Genomic DNA, 19,436 nt, shown 5'->3' on the forward strand with positions numbered 1-19,436 from the left:
CAGGATGGGTGAACATACCCAAGCACAGCCCAGGATGGGTGAACATACCCAATCACAGCCCAGGATGGGTGAACATACCCAATCACAGCCCAGGATGGGTGAACATACCCAAGCACAGCTCAGGACGAGTGAACATACCAATCACAGCTCAGGATGGGTGAACATACCCAAGCACAGCTCAGGATGGGTGAACATACCCAAGCACAGCTCAGGATGGGTGAACATACTCAAGCACAGCCCAGGATGGGTGAACATACCCAAGCACAGCCCAGGATGAGTGAACATACCAATCACAGCCCAGGATGGGTATACATACCCAAGCACAGCTCAGGATGGTTGAACATACCAATCAATGCCCAGGATGGGTGAACATACCCAAGCACAGCCCAGGACGAGTGAACATATCAATCACAGCCCAGGATGGGTGAACATACCCAATCACAGCCCAGGATGGGTGAACATACCCAAGCACAGCCCAGGATGGGTGAACATACCAATCACAGCCCAGGATGGGTGAACATACCCAAGCACAGCTCAGGATGGGTGAACATACCCAAGCACAGCTCAGGATGGGTGAACATACCAATCACAACCCAGGATGAGTGAACATACCAATCACAGCCCAGGATGGGTGAACATACCCAAGCACAGCCCAGGATGGGTGAACGTACCCAATCACAGCTCAGGATGGGTGAACGTACCCAATCACAGCTCAGGATGGGTGAACATACCCAAGCACAGCTCAGGATGGGTGAACATACGAATCACAACCCAGGATGAGTGAACATACCAATCACAGCCCAGGATGGGTGAACGTACCCAATCACAGCCCAGGATGGGTGAACATACCCAAGCACAGCTCAGGATGGGTGAACATACGAATCACAGCTCAGGATGGGTGAACATACCCAAGCACAGCTCAGGACGAGTGAACATACCAATCACAGCCCAGGATGGGTGAACATACCCAATCACAGCCCAGGATGGGTGAACGTACCCAATCACAGCTCAGGATGGGTGAACGTACCCAATCACAGCTCAGGATGGGTGAACATACCCAATCACAGCCCAGGATGGGTGAACATACCCAATCACAGCCCAGGATGGGTGAACATACCAATCACAGCTCAGGATGGGTGAACATACCCAATCACAGCCCAGGATGGGTGAACATACCAATCACAGCTCAGGATGGGTGAGCATACCCAATCACAACCCGGTTGGGCGAACATACCCAAGCACAGCCCAGGATGGGTGAACGTACCCAATCACAGCTCAGGATGGGTGAACGTACCCAATCACAGCTCAGGATGGGTGAACATACCCAATCACAGCCCAGGATGGGTGAACATACCCAATCACAGCCCAGGATGGGTGAACATACCAATCACAGCTCAGGATGGGTGAACATACCCAAGCACAGCCCAGGATGATTGAACATACCCAATCACAGCCCAGGATGGGTGAACATACCAATCACAGCCCAGGATAGGTGAAACAGTAAGGTGGATTCTTTATATGAAGATAAGGTGATACCAGTATGGTCCGTATGGTCCACCTGGTTTCTATAAGAGTACTTAACTAGTCATGGGATTGCTACATCGCATCCTATCAAGTAGTTTAAGATATGACCTCTTAAAGGTACATCTCATCAGCTGGACATTTTCTTTACCTTGCGTTTCTGTTTCTTTAAGTTTGACTCTTGTTTTTAATTCTAACTATTTCATTCTAAGATTATGCCAGTGAGTGGTGACTCTGTACACTTTTCACCTGGACTCCTCTACTTGGGTACATGTGACAATCAAATCTAATCTAATCTCTTTAATCTAATCTAACCTAATCTAACAGAGATGAGGAATCTCAGTTACATTGACAGATTGGACAGAATGGGACTGTTCACCTCAGAGAAGAGAATGTTGGGATGAAATTTAATAGAAGTTTTCAAAATTATCCGTGAGCTGAATAGGGTGATTAGGGAGAAATTGTTCCCATTGATCGAAGAAACATATTGAAGGCAATTGGCAAAGTACTAATGATGATATGAGAAATCTTTTCATGCAGTGAGTGATCGGGATGCACAGCCTGAGAGTATGCTGGAGACAGGGACAACTGAAGCTTTCACAGTAGAATTGGATCATTATCTGAGAAAAGGAAAAAATGCGAAGGGCTATGGGGAGAAAACAAGGGGTTGGGAGTGCAACTGGGTGGATAGTGCCTTTGGAAAGCCATTACACACAACATGGCCTCTTTCTGTGCTGTAACTGGGCTGTGATTCATGATTTTTTGTGAGAGGTATTAGAGAAATGTTAGTTCTTTCTCTCTAGATCTGAGACTGGAGACAAACTCCTGGGTTTGTCCAATGGATATTATGATTGAATGGTTAGCTTGTGAGATATAGGCGGACTGCATTACCTCACTGGTAATGTCCTTCAGTGACATTCAAGATAAAGAAGCCTTTACTCTGTCTTTCAAAGACATCACCCTTAATGGGCTTTCACATTCTCGAGCCTGAGCACAGCTCATCAATCCTGAATCTGTCAGTATAACAAAGGACTGGTCTTAAAATGAGGACATAGAGTGACTGCGAAGCAGTCAGGAATAGCAAGAACCTTACCAGTTCCTCTCTTGTATTTTGCTGATCTCATTGGTTTGCAGCATCAGTTGTTTCTCCAGTTTGTTGGTGGAGAGGGAATTTTCCAACAGTTGAATTTCAATTCTTGATGTCTGGTTTAAAACCTGCAAAGCAAATCATACAATTTGTGATTTAATTTCCTGCAGTGGGGTCATTGGGGCAACAAATTCTAACTCATTCTGTCACAGACTGTCTGTCCCCTGTCGTACAGGATGTAAATATTGTTGGAAAAATGCCAAAACATTTCATCTGACTGTCATCAGGACAAGTGCAAGAATGCCACATTTCAACCAGTCACAACAATGTTGACCACAGGAGCAAATGGTGCTGATTGGTTGACAAGTCAATGCTCATTGACCAATGCGTTGTCATGAAGAAGGCAACAGGAAACCACAAGCAGCTCAAGTTTCCAAGTAATCCAAAAAATGCACAAGGCTTGAACATAATTCTTCTGTTTAGAATAGAAGGTTTAAGTAACTGTACCTACATTGGGGAAGGAGTGACTTATAAAGAAACATAGAAGCATGGAAGATAGGAGCAGGAGTAGGCCATTCAACTCTTTGAGCCTGCTCCACCATTCAATATAATCATGGCTGCAGTCTCCGTTCCCATTTTCTCCCTATATTATTTGATCCCTTTTGTCCAAAGAGCTATATCTAACTCCTTCCTGAAAATATTTGATGCTTCGGCCTCAACCACTTTCTGTGGCAGAAAATCCCACAGGCTCCCCACACTCTGAGTGAGCAATTTCTCCTCGTCTGAGTCTTTAAAGGTTCTCGACTCCACGGTCATCAACAACATCCTGTGTTTACCCGACCTAGTCCTGTTCAAACTGTAGAGGTTTATATGAGATTGTCACAAGTCAAGAGTGTGATAGAATACTCTCCGCTTACCTCAAAAGGTGGAGCTCCAACAACACTCAAGGAGCTCGACACCATCCAGGACAAAACAGCCCCCACTTGATTGGCACTACATCCACAAACACCCACTCCCTCCACCACTGATGCTCAGTAGCAGCAGTATGTACCATCTACAGGATACACTGTAGAAATTCACCAAAGAACCTCAGACAGCACCTTCCAAGTCCACCACCACTTCCATCTAGAATAACAACGGCGGCAGATACATCATAGAACCATCTCATAGAATCCCCACAGTGTGGAAACAGGCCATTTCGCCAACAAGTCCACACTGAAACTTCAAAGAATAATCCACCCAGACCCACTCCCCCCTACCCTATTACTGTACATTTACCCCATGACTAATATAACTAACCTACACATCCCTAAACACCATCCGCAATTTAGCATGTCCAATTCACCTAAACTGCACATTTTTGGACTGTGGGAGGAAACCCACACAGACACGGGGAGAATGTACAAACTCCAGGGACCTGGGTTCGATTCGTGCCTCGGGCAGCTGTGTGGAGTTTGCACATTCTCCCCGTGTCTGTGTGGGTTTCCTCCGGGTGCTACAGTTTCCTCCCACATTCCAAAGATGTGCCGGCCAGGTGAATTGGCCATGCTAAATTGCCTGCAGTGTTAGGTGCATTAATCGTGGGTAAATATAGGGTAGGGGCATGGGTCACTCTTTGGATGGTTGGTGTGGACTTGTTGGGCCAAAGGGCCTGTTTCCACACTATAGGGAAACTAATCTAATCCACAAAGACAGTTGCCAAGGCTGGAATCAAACCCAGGTCCCTGGTGCTGAGAGGCAGCAGTGCTAACCACTGAGCCCATGCAAGCATCACCCCTGCAAGCTTCCCCCCCCCCAGCAGCTCACATCTCACAGGTGATTAAAATAAAATGGCATGATAATGTGATACAGTGAGGAAAAGAGGGCACAGATTTAAGGTAATTGGTAAAAGAAGCAAGAGAGAGACAAAAAGTAACCTTATTGCAAAGTGAATGGTTAGGATCTGGAATGTTCGACCTGAGAATGTGCCGGAGGCAGGTTTGATTGAGGCATCCCAGAGAGAATTGGATTATTATTGGAAAAGGAAGAAGTTACAAGGGTAAGGGAGGAAGTGGGGTGAGTGGCACAAGGTAAGTTGTTCCTATGAAAAACCAGAACAAATCTAACATACCCAATGGATTCCTTTAATACTGTAACTTTTCTCTGATTCAGTGGGCATGAGCCCTTTCCTTGTAGCAGTGTGGGACAATTTCTGCATTAGGAGAATTTACAGCGTGGGGATTATGAAGAGAATTTATCCTGTGCATTGTTAGAAGATTGATTGTTCGGAGATTTTACTGTGTGGTTTGCAGTATTATTTGACTGTGAATTGCTGCTTGTCTAGAGTCAGCATGACCTTGTGGTGATTGTATTATGACTGTCAATCCTTCAATGCAGAGACTAATCAGTGTAACTGCCCGAACCATAGCATCTACTGGAGTGCAGCCTGGCTGCTCTCCCTCCATGAATTTTGTTGCTACTTGAAAAACTGTGTCAAGAGAATAAAGCAGATGAAAAGCGATTTAGGAGAGAGTTAAGAAAATACGCTGCTCAGCTTGGAGAACAGTCAAGGCTGTGATCTGAGCCTTGGCAACATAATGCAGTTTTAAAAAGTACTTTTAGCTCTGTTCTCTCATTACAGAACAAGTTTAAGATTTGAGAAGGCCATAAGTAAGACAAAGAACAAAGTAATAAAATGGCAAGTGTTAGTTGAGTTTAATGGAACTGAGTAAAACAAACTGGAAAAGCTCCCTGAAGAACTAAGAAATAGAATAGGAGTGGGAAATGTTTAAAGCAGCAACAAAGAGATTCCTGAAGAATCTGTTGCACTGAAGAAACCAGTAATGAGAAACTATACATGAATAAAGAAATAATGTTACAGCTGTAGAAGGCGTTGGTGAGGCCACATTGGGAGTACTGCGTGCAGTTCTGGTCACCCTACTAGAGTAAGGATATGATTAAACTAGAAAGAATGTAGAAAAGATTTACTAGGATGTTACCTGGACTGGAATGTTTGAGGAGAGGTAGGATAGGCTGGGACTTTTTTTCCCTGGAGCATAGGAGACTGAAGGGTGGCCTTATAGAGGTCTATAAAATCATGAGGGGCATAGAAAAGGTAGATAGCCGACAGCTTTCCCTCACGACAGAGGAGTCTAAAACTAGAGAGCATAGGTTTAAGGGAAGAGGGGAGAGATACAAAAGATGAGAGAGGGGTAATTTTTTCACACGGATGGTGCTGAGTGTCTGGAACAGCTGCCACAGGTAGTGGTGGAAGCAAGTACAATTTTGTCATTTAAGCAACATTTAGATGGGTATATGGATGGGATAGGTATGGAGGGATATGGACCAAACACAGGCAAATGGGAGTAGTTTAAATTGTGAAAACTGGGCAGCATGGACAAGTTGGGCTGAAAAGCCTGTTTTCACATTGTAGATCTCTACAACTCAAAACAAGGACAACATTGAAATGGAAGAAAACATTATTCACAAAATACAGAGACAACAAAGGGGAGAATGCCAATAAGGAATTCGGAATGGTTCAAACAGAGGTAAACATGCATTATGAAGGAAAGGAAAACTACAAATTTAAATTGTGAAGATATAAAAATATAGAACAAAAGAAAGTATTCTATGACACATAACTGACAGTAGAGGTGCCAAGAGAGGGATAAGATCAGTAAATGATACATATGACAAAGTTCCAACTAAATATTATGAAGTGTCAGAAATATGAAAGAGTTATTTTGTCTGTATTTACCAGTGGGATTAATAAGTTGACATTAAAGCAGCTAAATAGCTTCAGCCCGCTAGCCAAGATCCCTGGAGAAACCTCTTTAGCCAGAGAGTGGGAGAATGTGAAAGTTGCTGCATGGACTGGAGGCTGGGAATAACCTAGATGTACTCAATGGGAATCTCGGTAACCAGTTAATAGAGAACAAAATACAAGGAGATTGTGTGTGAATTAGATGAAAAAGGTTAGGACAACATTACAGCTGCTTGCATCTGTTTGGCTGAAAGGTCTTTTTATGCAGTATAAGTACTTTGTGGTGGTTAATAATTACACAAGAGTTACAGAGCCAGAGGATTCAGCCAAACTGATCCAAATTACTCTCCTCCCTCCGAACTTCGTCTCATCCTGTCAACCTACCCCATAATTCATAACCATATGCATTCTGCATCTTGAACCTACTTTGTCCTTCAAGAAGATTATGGCTGATCTGATTGTGGCCATAACTCAATTTTCCTACTTGCCATTCAACATCAAGAAGTTGTTAAATCCACCTCCACTGTTTTCTGGAGAAGAGAATTCCAAAGATCAAATACTGTCTGAGAGAGGTAATTTCTCTCACTGTTTCTGAACTAAGGAAGATTCTTATTTTGAAGTGACCTACCTCATTCCAGATTCCCCAATTAGGATAACAATTATCTCAGCGTGCACCTGGTCAAGTCCACTCAGATGTTAATATGATTCAAAACGTTCCACCTCTCATTCTGATAAATTCCAATGAGCATAGGCTCAAGGTATCTGCATAAGAGAACCTCTTCATCCTGGGAATTCTGGTAATGAATCTTTTCTGAACCATCTTTAAGGTAATTAAATGCAAACCCAAAACTGCACAGTGTATTCCCGGAGTGCATTCACCAATGTCCTATCCAGTCGCAGCAAGGCTCCCTTCCGTCCGCACACAATGCTCTTTGCTGTAAAGCAGAGATTTCCAAATTCTTTTTCCTGCTGTGAAGCCAGTTTGAGTCTTGAAATTTGTTATGGCCCCCTCAGTGAGTATTGTGACAGTGGAATGGGGGAAAGATTTATTAGAGGCAGGACTGTGATAAGAATACCTGAGGGTGCAGGGTGGGTATTGGGGTGGGTGTGGTGGTGGGCATTGAGGAATAGGGACTGGGGGAAGAGCCCTTCAGTGACCATTGCTGCCTGAGAACTAGCAATGCCTAACCTTCAGCTTGTGAAGTTTTGGTCCTGCCCCCTTTTTGGGAATCCTTACTATAACGGTTCATCCAGTCTGCTTCCTTAAGAAACCTGCTGTTTCTGTACACTAACTTTTCACGATTCATTCTCAAAGAAACATTTTTTAAAAATCACAATTTCTCTTTCACTAATTCCAGGTGATTCTGTCTGATTTGGTCACGGTTTTCCAAGTGTCTTGTTGTTGCTTCTTTCAGATGAATTGCTTTCTCAAGTGTGAGTTTTTCCATCTTCCTCTTAAATATGCCCATACTATTCTAATCCATCACTCATGTTGATAGCAAGTTTCACATTTTAATCCTGCCCAGGGGAAAGAGGTGTCTCCTGAACTCAGTGCAGGACTGATCACTGCCTGAGCAATAGGTGAAGCTAGTCATTTCATGTTGCTGCCAGGTAGTCAGTGCAAATAGGATCCTGTCATTGAGTCAAAAGAGTGTTCTGGCTATCACACAATTAAGTAATGTGGTGTATTAATTTTAATGACAGTGTGCTGTCAGGCCTAGGCTGTGCATTTCATTGCTTGCAAAACTTAGAACATAAAGTCCAACATTAAATATGATTCTGTGATGGGACAACACTTGCTAAACAATCTTGATTGTGCTAAGAATGCACAAAATGGACTCACTATGTGGCTCACTTAGTTTTGCGTGAAGGTATGTACAATCGCAGGCAGGCCTGTCCTTTACAAATAGACAGAACCTGTCCATGCACTGCGCCTTTTCAACCAAACGAAACATGTAGGACAACCATTCCCTGGTCCATTCCTAATGGCAATGCCTTAACCAATCAGAATTGACTTCTTAGTTTGAATTTAGACAAAAATTTGCCAGTTAATAGGTCCCTGATGCACTCTCATTGGCAATACCTCTATCATCAGAGTCTATTTGAAACCAATCAGTAGCATCTTCTCATGCAGTATAAATTATTATTCATTTGAAATTTGGTATTCTTGAAATTGTGTTCTGATATTTGATTAAAAAACTTCAACAGAATATTTTTTTTTCAGCAATATGCATTATGAATGATTGGATTTTATTTGTAGTGCCTAAGTTTGGCCTCCAATAGAAGAAGACAGCTTCTTAATTACCAAGGCAAGGAAAGATTCTCAGGGAAATGTAGGAATTAGATTGAGGTTAAAATCAGATCAGCCATGATCTTACTGAATGGCTGAGCAGGCTCGAAGGGCCGAATGGCCTATTCCTGTTCCTTGCTCCTTGTTTTAATGTTTGTAACTGAAAACACACAGATCAGATCTGCTCCTTGAAATCATTCCTGATATCCAATTCCCTCTGCACGGTGAACATTTAAGGTTCAATTTTTACTAGAATCCACGACTAGAAGATTTGACTGTTGGGATTTGAATGTTAATTTGAATTCTAATTGATGCCAGATGCCTCCTATCCCAATGTAATCCAGGCATCTGACTTGTCTCTGCATTGTTAAGTCGAAGGTGAGGTTCTCTGCTGCTATGATTTAGCTGGTGGAGTGGACGAGACATTTGTTGGCATCCTTTATATGTTGACTCTGTATTTTACTGAGTCTTTATGTCTGGGCTCAAACTCAAAGCTCAGTTTAATGTCAGGATAAGGATTGTCACAAGTTATTCACTAAAAAAAAGGACTCAACAGATTTGATTAAACTACATTTAAATAAAAAGATGTGTTGAATAAATCAAGGAAACTCTAAAAGGATAAAGAGCCTGATGTGGATAGATCGAAAGAACTTAGGGAGAATGTAGCAGGTACTCAGATTTAATCATAGAATCCCTACAGTGTGGAAGCCAGCCATTTGGCCCATCAAGTCCACACCGACCCTCCGAACAGCAGCCTACCCAGACCTGTTCCCCTAACCTAACACCCCACAATTTACCCAGCTAACCCCCCTAGCCCACACATCCCTAGACACTATGGTCAATTTAGCTTGGCCAATCCACCTAACCTGTGCATATTTAGACTGTGGGAGGAAACCAGAGCATCTGAAGGAAACCTGCATAGGCAGGATGTGTAAACTCCAAGCAGACTATTGCTGAGGCCAGAATTGAGCCCAAGTCTTTGGTGCTGTGAGGCAGCAGTGCTAACCAGTGAACCTACTGTGTTGCCATGATTCAACAGAAAAATATACAGCACCAGAGGACAGACTGGGAGTTAATGTCATTCTGATTTGAAAAGGAAACAGAACACGTCTTGAATTATCAATCAGTCGGTTTAGCATTGGTTGTTTGAAAAATAATGGAATCCTCAATATAGGAGAGAATAGAGGAACATTTAGAAATTAGAAATTTAATAATGAATTGTTAGCATAGATGTTAAAAGGGAAAAATTTGCTTGACCAACCTTACTGAATTCCTTTGAAGAGGGAACAGAGGAAGTGGACACTGATAATACAGTCGATTAAACTCTACAGGATTTTCCAAAGAACTTCGATAAGATAACCTATGACAGACTAATGAATGTCAAGTCAGGAGATTTGTGGCAAAATGAATTGCTGGCTGGCTTCAAGACAGGAAGCAGAGAGTGGGAATAAATAGTTGTCATTTAGAGTGCAGAGGTGTGGAGTGGTGTTGGACCTGGAGGAGATAGGTTTTTAATTAAGAGGCTGAATAGCCTATTCCTGCTCTGACTTTGTATGTTCTTCTCAGTGCTAGGACCATGCTGTTCACAAGTTACATTAAAGCTTTGTATTAAAGATTTAGACGTGAGAATCAAGAACAGTTTCTACATTTGTAGATCACATCAATTGGAAGACAACCAATGATGAGGACTGCATCAAAGTACAGGAGGACATGAATAGACTTGGAAAATGGCAACATAATTGGTGAATGAAGTTCAACACAGAAAAATATGAGGAAGTACATGTTTGTCAGAAGAATATTCGGAAGACTAGAATACCATTTGGAAGAAGAGTCCAGGTGGGGTCAAGGAACAGAAAGATCTTGGAGTAAAGATACATCAATCATTAAAAGTTGCTCCTTAGGTTAGCAAGGCTGTAAGAAGCAAATCAAACAGTTGGCTTTCTTTCTGGAGGGATAGAATTGAAAAGGGAAGTTGCGCTAAATCTATACTGAACTTTAGTTAAACTAAATGTATAGCACCAAGTGCAGTTCTAGTTGCTGTATATTAAAAAGAATATAGAGGCACTGGACAGGGTTCAGAAATGGTTTATAAACATGATACCAGGATCATGGGATTTACTCCTGAATTCAGAAGAATGAGAGGTGAACAATTGGTTTCATTAACATGATGAAGGTTTTGTTTATCAAGTAAAGGCAGGGAATGTTTCCTCTTGTGGAGAGGAGCATAAGGAGCTGTCAGTGTAAGACGTCACCAAGAAAACCAAAGGGAATTCCGGAGAAACCTCATTACCCAGCGAGTTGGGAAGAAAGTAGAACTCGCTTCCACAGGGAATGGTTGATGCATTGACATGTGGATGAAAGAGGAATGAACTGAGGGTTAGTGCAGTAATTGGAACAAACGCCAGCTGAGTCTCATTGACTGTGAGATCCTTGATTGGGGTTGTAACCTGGGTCAATCAGGGAGCCCTGGCTGACAGATAAAAACAAGGGATTCCAAGAGTCTCCTCATTCTAGAGACTGGCTTTGAGCTGGCTGGTCAGAGCCTATGTGCTGTGCACATGTAAATAAAAGGTGACTTGGTGACGGGATACCAGACTCTGTGCAATTATTTCAGTTAGACAGTAGATTTAGTTGAGGAAAGATGGGAGGGGAGGCTTGAATGTTGCATAACAATCTAATAGCTTGTGTAACTCAGCCACAATAAATAATTCAGAAAAAATATAGCAGATGGAATTTAATGTGGAGAAGTATGGAGTTATCCATCAGAGTTTGAGAAAAAGAAACTATGATGTCATCTTAGAGGTTAAAGCTTTGGAGGACCAGAGAACTATAGTTGTGGGTGAAGTGCCGGAAGACTGGAGGTTGGCTAAGGTGGTGCCACTGTTTAAGAAAGGTGGTAAGGACAAGCCAGGGAACTATAGACCAGTGAGCCTGGTGGTGGGCAAGTTGTTGGAGGGAATCCTGAGGGACAGGATGTACATGCATTTGGAAAGGCAAGGACTGATTGGGGATAGTCAACATGGCTTTGTGCACGGGAAATCATATCTCACAAGCCTAGTTGAATTTTTTGAAGAAGTAACAAAGAGGATTGATGAGGGCAGAGCGGTAGATTGAAATGGATGCCAGTAAGATGTTTGACAAGATTCCGCACGGGAGATTGGTTAGAAAGGTTAGATCTCATAGATTACAGGGAGAATTAGCCATTTGGTGGTGGAGGGTTGTTTTTCAGACTGGGGGCCTGTGAGCAGTCTGGTGCCACAAGGATCGGTGCTGGGTCCATTACTTTTTGTCATTTACATAAATGATTTGGATGTGAGCATAACAGGTATAGTTAGTAAGTTTGCAGATGACACTAAAATTGGAGGTGTAGTGGACAGTGAAGAAGGTTACCTCAGATTACAACGGGTTCTTGATCAGATGGGCCAAGCAGTGGCAGATGGAGTTTAATTTAGATAAATTTGAGGTGCTGCAGTTTGGGAAAGCAAATCTTAGCAGGACTTAGAAGGAGATCAAGGGACACTTAATGGTAAGGTCCTAGGGAATGTTGCTGAACAAAGAGACCTTGGAGTGCAGGTTCATAGCTCCTTGAAAGTGGAGTCGCAGGTAGATAGGATAGTGAAGAAGGTATGCTTTGCCTTATTGGGCAGACTATTGAGTACAGGAGTTGGGAGGTCATGTTGTGGCTGGACAGGACATTGGTTAGGCTACTGTTCAAATATTGCATGCAATTCTGGCCTCTTTATCGGAAAGATGTTGTGAAACTTGAAAGGATTCAGAAATGATTTACAAGAATGTTGCTAGGGTTGGAGGATTTGCGCTATAGGGAGAGGTTGTGTATACTAGGGCTGTTTTCCCTGGAGCTTTGGATGCTGAGGGGTAACCTCATAGAAGTTTATAAAATCATGAGGGACATGGATAGGATAAATAGATAAGGTATTTTCCCTGGGATCAGGGAGTCCAGAACTACAAGGCATAGGTTTAGGGTGAGAGGGGAAAGATATAAAAGAGACCTAAGGGGCAATCTTTTCACACAGAGGGTGGTACATGTATGGAATGCGTTGCCAGAGGAAGTGGTGGAGACTGGTACAATTGCAACATTAAAAAGGCAGGTGCATGGCTATGTGAACAAGAAGGGTTTGGAGGAATATGGGCCGGATGCTGGCAGGTGGGACTAGACTAGGTTGGGATATCTGGTCGGCATGGACAAGTTGGACCAAAGGGTCTATTTCCGTGTTGTACATCTCTATTACTCTATAACACGGTAATAAACTGAATGGACAGAACGGCCTATTTCTCCGTTTTCTGTCCAGTGTAATTCTACGGCACCTTTCACAATCACAGCACATCCCAGAGCAGTTTCACAGTCAGTGAAATGCTTTTCAACTGCAGTCATTTTTGGAAAGTAGGGAGTAGTTGACATTCCTCATCAGGCACCCGGCATTGATTTTAAGCAGAAAGATTGCCTCTATGTTTTGAATTTTCTTCATTCCCTGTTGGAACTGATCTTTCCTGGGACACTGGTTAAATCCAATGTCAGTAGAAGAATCATATTATTTAATTCATTGCCACGGAAGGCTGTGGCAGCCAGGCCATTGAGATAGATAGGTTCTTGAGTATCAAGGAGATCAAGGGTTACGAGGAGAAAGTGGGAGAGTTAGGCTGAGAAACATATCAGCCATGATTGAGTGGCAGACCAGACTGGATGGGCTGAATGGCCTAATGTCTTATGGTGTTATTTGCTTCACCTTTTACTAAAAGCTGTTTGTGGAAGAAACTCCTTGAAAGTGGAGTTGCAGGTAGATAGGATAGTGAAGAAGGCGTTTGGTATGCTTTCCTTTATTGGTCAGAGTATTAAGTACAGGAGTTGGGAGGTCATGTTGCGGCTGTACAGGACATTGGTTAGGCTACTGTTGGAATATTGTGTGCAATTCTGGTCTCCTTCCTATCGGAAAGATGTTGCGAAACTTGAAAGGGTTCAGAAAAGATTTACAAGGATGTTGCCAAGGTTGGAGGATTTGAGCTATAGGGAGAAGCTGAACAGGCTTGGGCTGTTTTCCCTGGAGCATCGGAGGTTGAGGGGTGACCTTATAGAGGTTTACAAAATTATGAGGGGCATGGATAGAATAAATAGACAAAGTCTTTTCCCTGGAGTCGGGGAGTCCAGAACTAGAGGGCATAGGTTTAGGGTGAGAGGGGAAAGATATAAAAGAGACCTAAGGGGCATCTTTTTCACACAGAGGGTAGTATGTGTGTGGAATGAGCTGCCAGAGGAAGTGGTGGAGGCTGGTACAATTGCAACATTTAAGAGGCATTTGGATGGGTATATGAATAGGAAGGGTTTGGAGGGATATGGGGTGGGTGCTGGCAGGTGGGTTAGGATATCTGGTCAGCATGGACGGGTTGGGGACCGAAGAGTCTGTTTCCATGCTGTACATCTCTATAACTCTATGACTCTAAGAATGCTGGAAGAAAATTCAATACTAGCCTTCAAAAAGGGATTTGATAAATATAGGAAAGGACTGGTCTTCAGTTGAGTGAAGCCTAAAGTACAGGAGTGTCGTTCTAATGATACACCATTTCCACATCTCCAAGACAGAACCAGGTTCAACTGTGGAAGATATGGTGAGAAATCCTGGAAGTTTCAATGACAACCTACATTTCTGTAATCTTGCAAAACTTCTTAAAACAGGGTGAGATCAGACAAAATCTGACTCTGGGCCAGATGAAGGTAGAAAAAAGAGGTTCTGAGGAGTGTCTTATTTGAAGACAGAGAAATGTAGAGGTGGAGAAGTTTTAAGAGGGATTTTAAGGTGTTAGGATGTGCAGGGTTGAAGGCACAGCTGGCAAGAGATAAGTGATGGATCAGAGGCAAGATTTGAAGCAGCACAGAGGAAGAGGATATAGGGATAAGGATGGGCAAAGACGTTTGAAGGAATTTGAACACAAATTTAAAATCAAGCTGTTGCTACACCGGGAACCAGTACAGATTACTAAGGAAGGGGAAATCTGGACTGTCTCTCTGGAAGGCTATTGATATTCGCCTACTGAAACACTCAAGGCAGAGATAGATAGATTTTGGTTGGATGAGGGATGTGTTGATTTGCGATCAGAAGTGATTGGGTGGTGAATCCAGACCAAAAGCCTAATGTAGCTCAACAAGCATGAAGCTGATGGGGGAACGGGACTCATGCTGACTTTGAATAGCAGGTTGTTGAAGAGAAGTGTGAGTGTGAGGAACTAACATACCTGTGCTTCAACATCAGTGAGCTTGCGGGTTTGTTCAGCTGTCTGGCTCAGGAGGTGTGTGCCAATTTCCAACATGGTCACTGTGTGATTCTGCACAGCACTCTGCTGCATCTGAGACATCTCAGACCTGATGTTATCCTGGATGTAGCCTTCAAGCTGTGAGAGAATGAAAAAGGGAGAATTGGAATCATTATTTAAAGAGCTTGCAGTAATTACGGTGTGCTGTGATTCAGTAGATAGCACTGCTGTCTGTGAGCTAGCTGGCTGTTGGTTCAAGCACCACTCTAATGATTTATCAACATGGTAAGACCATAAGGTGAAGGAACAGCAATAGGCATTCAGCCCCTCGTGTCAGTTGATCACGGCTGATGTGTTTCTCAACCCCAATCTTTTGCCTTCTCTCCATAACCTTTCCACTTATGAATCAGGAACCCACCTATCTCTGTCCTAAATGTACTTGGCCACCACAGCCCTCTGCAGCAATGAGTTCCACAGACTCACTACCCTTTCAATGAAGAAGTTCTTGCTCAACTTAGTTCTAAACAGGGCGTCCCTTCACTCTGAGGCTGTGCGCCCGGGTCCTAGTCTCTCTGCCAGTGGGAGCATCTCCTCCATGTCCACTCTATCCAGGCTTCTCAATATTCTATATGTTTCAATCAGAACCTCCCACATCCTTCTAAACTCCACCCAGTACAGACCCAGAGTCCTCAATCGTTGCTTATGCCCTTCATCCCCAGGACTGTTCTTATATAATTCCTCTAGACCCCGTCCAAGGCTAGCACATCCTTCCTTCGATATGGGGCCCAAAAGTGACCACAGTATTACAAATGTGGTCTGACCAGAGCCTTACACAGCCTCAGCAGTACATCTCTTACACACTGTATTCTAGCCCTCTTGTAATGAATGCTAACGTTGCATTTGCCTTTCAAATTGAACCTAAATGCTAACCTTAAGAGAATTTTGAATTATGACTCCTAAGTCCCTTTGTGCTTCAGATTTCCCAAGTCTTTTCCCATTTATAGTCTAAGCGTCTATTCTTCCAAGTAAAGTGCATAAATTCCCACATTCCCACACTGTATTCTGTCTGCCACTTTATTGCCCACTCTCCCAGCCTGGCCAAGTCCTTCTGCAGCCTCCCCACTACCTCAGCACTACCTGTCCCTCCACTTATCTTTCTGGCATCTGCAAACATAGCAACAATGCCCTTGGTTCCTTCGTCTACATGGTTAATGTATTCTGTGAATAGCTATGGTCCCAGCACTGAACTCCAGGGAACTCCACTCGCCTAACTTGTTTGTTCCTTCTTCAAAGAATTCTAACAGATTCTAAACTGAGCTCCCTCTGATGAAGCCAAGCTAACTAATCGAGACAGAGAGTTTTTGATGGGACTGAGGGCACATTGCACTGCCTTTTGGATAAGAAATTAAATTAAGTCCCTGCTTGCTCCTCAGGTTGATAATCTGTGATCATAACACAACATAAATAGCTCAAGGTGCTTCACAGGACATAACATCATCAAACTTGGACAATGAGCCCATAAGCAGCTACTGGAACAGAAGATCCAAAATGAGATCAACGAGATAGGTTTTACAGAGTTTACTAAAGAAGGTGGGAGAGAGATTGTAAGGCCGAGAGGTTTAGAGAGGGAATTCCAGAATGGGATAGATCCTATTGTGACAAGAGGAAGAGCAGGGAAACCTTTTTTGGTGTCCTGAGCAGTGTTTACCTTTTAACAATCATCACTAAAACAGATGTTTAGCCATTATCACATTGTTGATTGTGGGAGCTTGCTTTGTGTAAATTGGCAGCCATTTCCCTTACATTACAACAGTGATTTCATTAAGTGTGACCAAGAAAAGGTGTTATATAAATACATGTCTTGTTTTCTATATTTTGTGATCTAATATGTAATTGTCATTTGTGAAATCTTTTTGTGCATAATATGTTTTCTATGCTTCTAATAGCTCAACATTTTGAAACTGCTTTAAGATGTCCTAAAATATAAGACAGTATAAATCTAGGAGTTAATTTTTAAGGTCCTTTAATTGATCTGAAGGTTATCTCTTAAAGCAGCCCTTGTATGTTTTAGCCTTGGAGTCTATGTTTAAACATTTAGGTAGCTCACAAGAGAACTCAAGGGTAACTTGTGTTTTTGTGAAGTGATATTGACTGAGTGTTAAGAGACACAGCAAAGCAGAGACAGGAAATCATAGGATGAAGCCACATGGGGAAAGCAACCAGGGTTCAACAGAATAGGAACTTTAGAGTTAAATAGTTTAATTATTTAATGTATTGACAGCACAAAGCACAATTAGAATTCGGAACTTAAATCTAAATGTTGACAAAACTGAAGTCCTACAGTTCCCTCAAGCCAATATTTAACAGAGACTTGATTCAAATAAATAATTTGAGAGCAGCGTTGTTGCCAAGAAAATTAATTAACGTCTCTTTCAAAATAATGAAAAAAAGCCATATTCAGTATATATGCCAAGTTTATAAATGTATGTGATTTTCTGCAGGCTGATGTAATTAATCGGAAGAATTTTTCAGTGCGAAACGTAAATATTTTCCAACGCCCAGTTTCTTTTTGATTGGAAGAGCATAACTTTAATTTGGATAACAGCGAATGAAAGGATGAATCCCCTTTAGAAACTCAGTGAAACCACTCACAGTCACTGTAATCTCAGGCTACCGAGGTTTCGCTGTTATGAAGCAAGGCGTTCAGGTGGGTCAGTCACTGTAGCAAACAATGTCAATGCAATCTCTGCTATTCTAACATACACCGAGAAAAGAATCATACTTAGGCCAGACTATCTTGAGTTCCCATTTCCGAAGGATGTTGGTCAGGTTTAATGAAATGGAGGAGCTGGTGTTGGACTGGGGTGGACAAAGAAAAAAAATCACACATCACCAGATTATAATCCAACAGGTTTATTTGGAAGCACTAGCTTTTGGACCTCTGCTCCTTCATCAGGTAGCTGAAAGCTGCTGTTTCCAAATAAATCTGTTGGACTATAACCGGGTGATGTGTTTTTTAGGTTTAATGAATTCACTCCACAAACTTGCACTTGAAAACATTTGAACAGAGAGGATGGAGGAACCAGAGGTGGGGAGTTGTGTAATTTGGCGACAGTGGCTGGCATGCCCGGTTTGTCAGTTCACCCTCAGCTCCACCTTGGAGGTTGGTTTGGGAATGGAATAGCGATCTGTGTTTACATGCCAGCCAACAGTTCAAAGCCAAGAACCCAACTAGAATTTTCGATTAAATCTGTAGAATCCTCACAACACAGGCACACAGTGATGGCTTCCGAGGGGTAGATAGGAATCGAGGGGATTAAATGGAGGGCAGTAGCTGACGTTCCATGATAGTTTGAGGGCTTCCCTATTTACCAGGCTCCAGCCACAGCCAGACGCCAACCTCCCTCTACAATTATGCCCAGCAGATTCAGCCAACTTTTATTTCAGATTTTCTAAAGTTTCCAAGAGTGCACCTGAAAAGGTGCCTTCCCTCTCCCTCCCTTACCCAGGGTGACAGGCTGCAGCACCTTCCTATTGGCCCTCTAGCTTCGAAATCTCACCTGCCATGCCCCACAATTTGATTGTGAATACAGTGTCTCACCATTTTAAGTCCCAAGGTAGGACATAGAACATAGAGCGTTACAGCGCAGTACAAGCCCTTTGGCCCTCGATGCTGCGCCGATTTATGAAAATAATCTGATGCCCATCTAAGCGACACCATTCCATTATTATCCACATGTATGCCCAATGCCCATTTAAATACCCTTAATGTCGATGCGTCTACTACTGTTGCAGGCAGGCCATTCCACGCCCCTACTACACTCTGAGTAAAGAAACTACCGCTAATATCGGTCCTAAATCTATCACTCCTCAATTTAAAGCTATGTCCCTTTGTGTTAACCTTTACCATCTGAGGAAAAAGGTTCTCACTGTCCACCCTATCTAATCCTCTGATTATCTTATACGTCTTGATTAACTCACGTCTCAACTTTCTTCTCTCCAATAAAAACCGCCTCAGTTCCTTCAGCCTTTCCTCATATGACCTTCCCTCCATACCAGGCAACATCCGAGTAAATTTCCTCTGAATCCTTTCCAAAGCTTCCACATCCTTCTTATAATGCGGTGACCAGAACTGTACGCAATACTCCTAGTGGGCGGCACGGTGGCACAGTGGTTAGCACTGCTGCCTCACAGCGCCAGAGACCCAGGTTCAATTCCCGCCTCAGGCGACTGACTGTGTGGAGTTTGCACATTCTCCCCGTGTCTGCGTGGGTTTCCTCCGGGTGCTCCGGTTTCCTCCCACAGTCCAAAGATGTGCAGGTCAGGTGAATTGGCCATGCTAAATTGCCCGTAGTGTTAGGTAAGGGGTAGATGTAGGGGTATGGGTGGGTTGTGCTTCGGCGGGGCGGTGTGGACCTGTTGGGCCGAAGGGCCTGTTTCCACACTGTAAGTAATCTAATCTAATCTTACCAGTGTCTTGTACAGCTGAAGCATGACCTCCTGGCTCCGAAACTCAACCCCCCTACCAATAA

The 19,436-nt window shown here is 43.0% G+C and overlaps 1 protein-coding gene across 1 annotated transcript in view; it reads right to left on the minus strand.

Annotated features, from left to right (window-relative positions):
• The window catches only part of angpt4 (angiopoietin 4), a 165,792-nt gene that overhangs the window by 90,335 nt on the left and 56,021 nt on the right, over positions 1 to 19,436 (minus strand). The window contains exons 2-3 of the mRNA XM_087994708.1: positions 14,887 to 15,042; positions 2,615 to 2,736 (exon numbers count right to left, since the gene is read on the minus strand). Coding sequence (XP_087850834.1) covers positions 2,615 to 2,736; positions 14,887 to 15,042 — 278 coding nt within the window. The remainder of the gene's footprint in view (positions 1 to 2,614; positions 2,737 to 14,886; positions 15,043 to 19,436) is intronic.

The sequence above is a fragment of the Chiloscyllium plagiosum genome, unplaced genomic scaffold (assembly GCF_037043375.1).
Source record: "Chiloscyllium plagiosum isolate Xiang-an unplaced genomic scaffold, Cpla_swu_hap1 HiC_scaffold_15, whole genome shotgun sequence".
NCBI lineage: Eukaryota > Metazoa > Chordata > Chondrichthyes > Orectolobiformes > Hemiscylliidae > Chiloscyllium > Chiloscyllium plagiosum.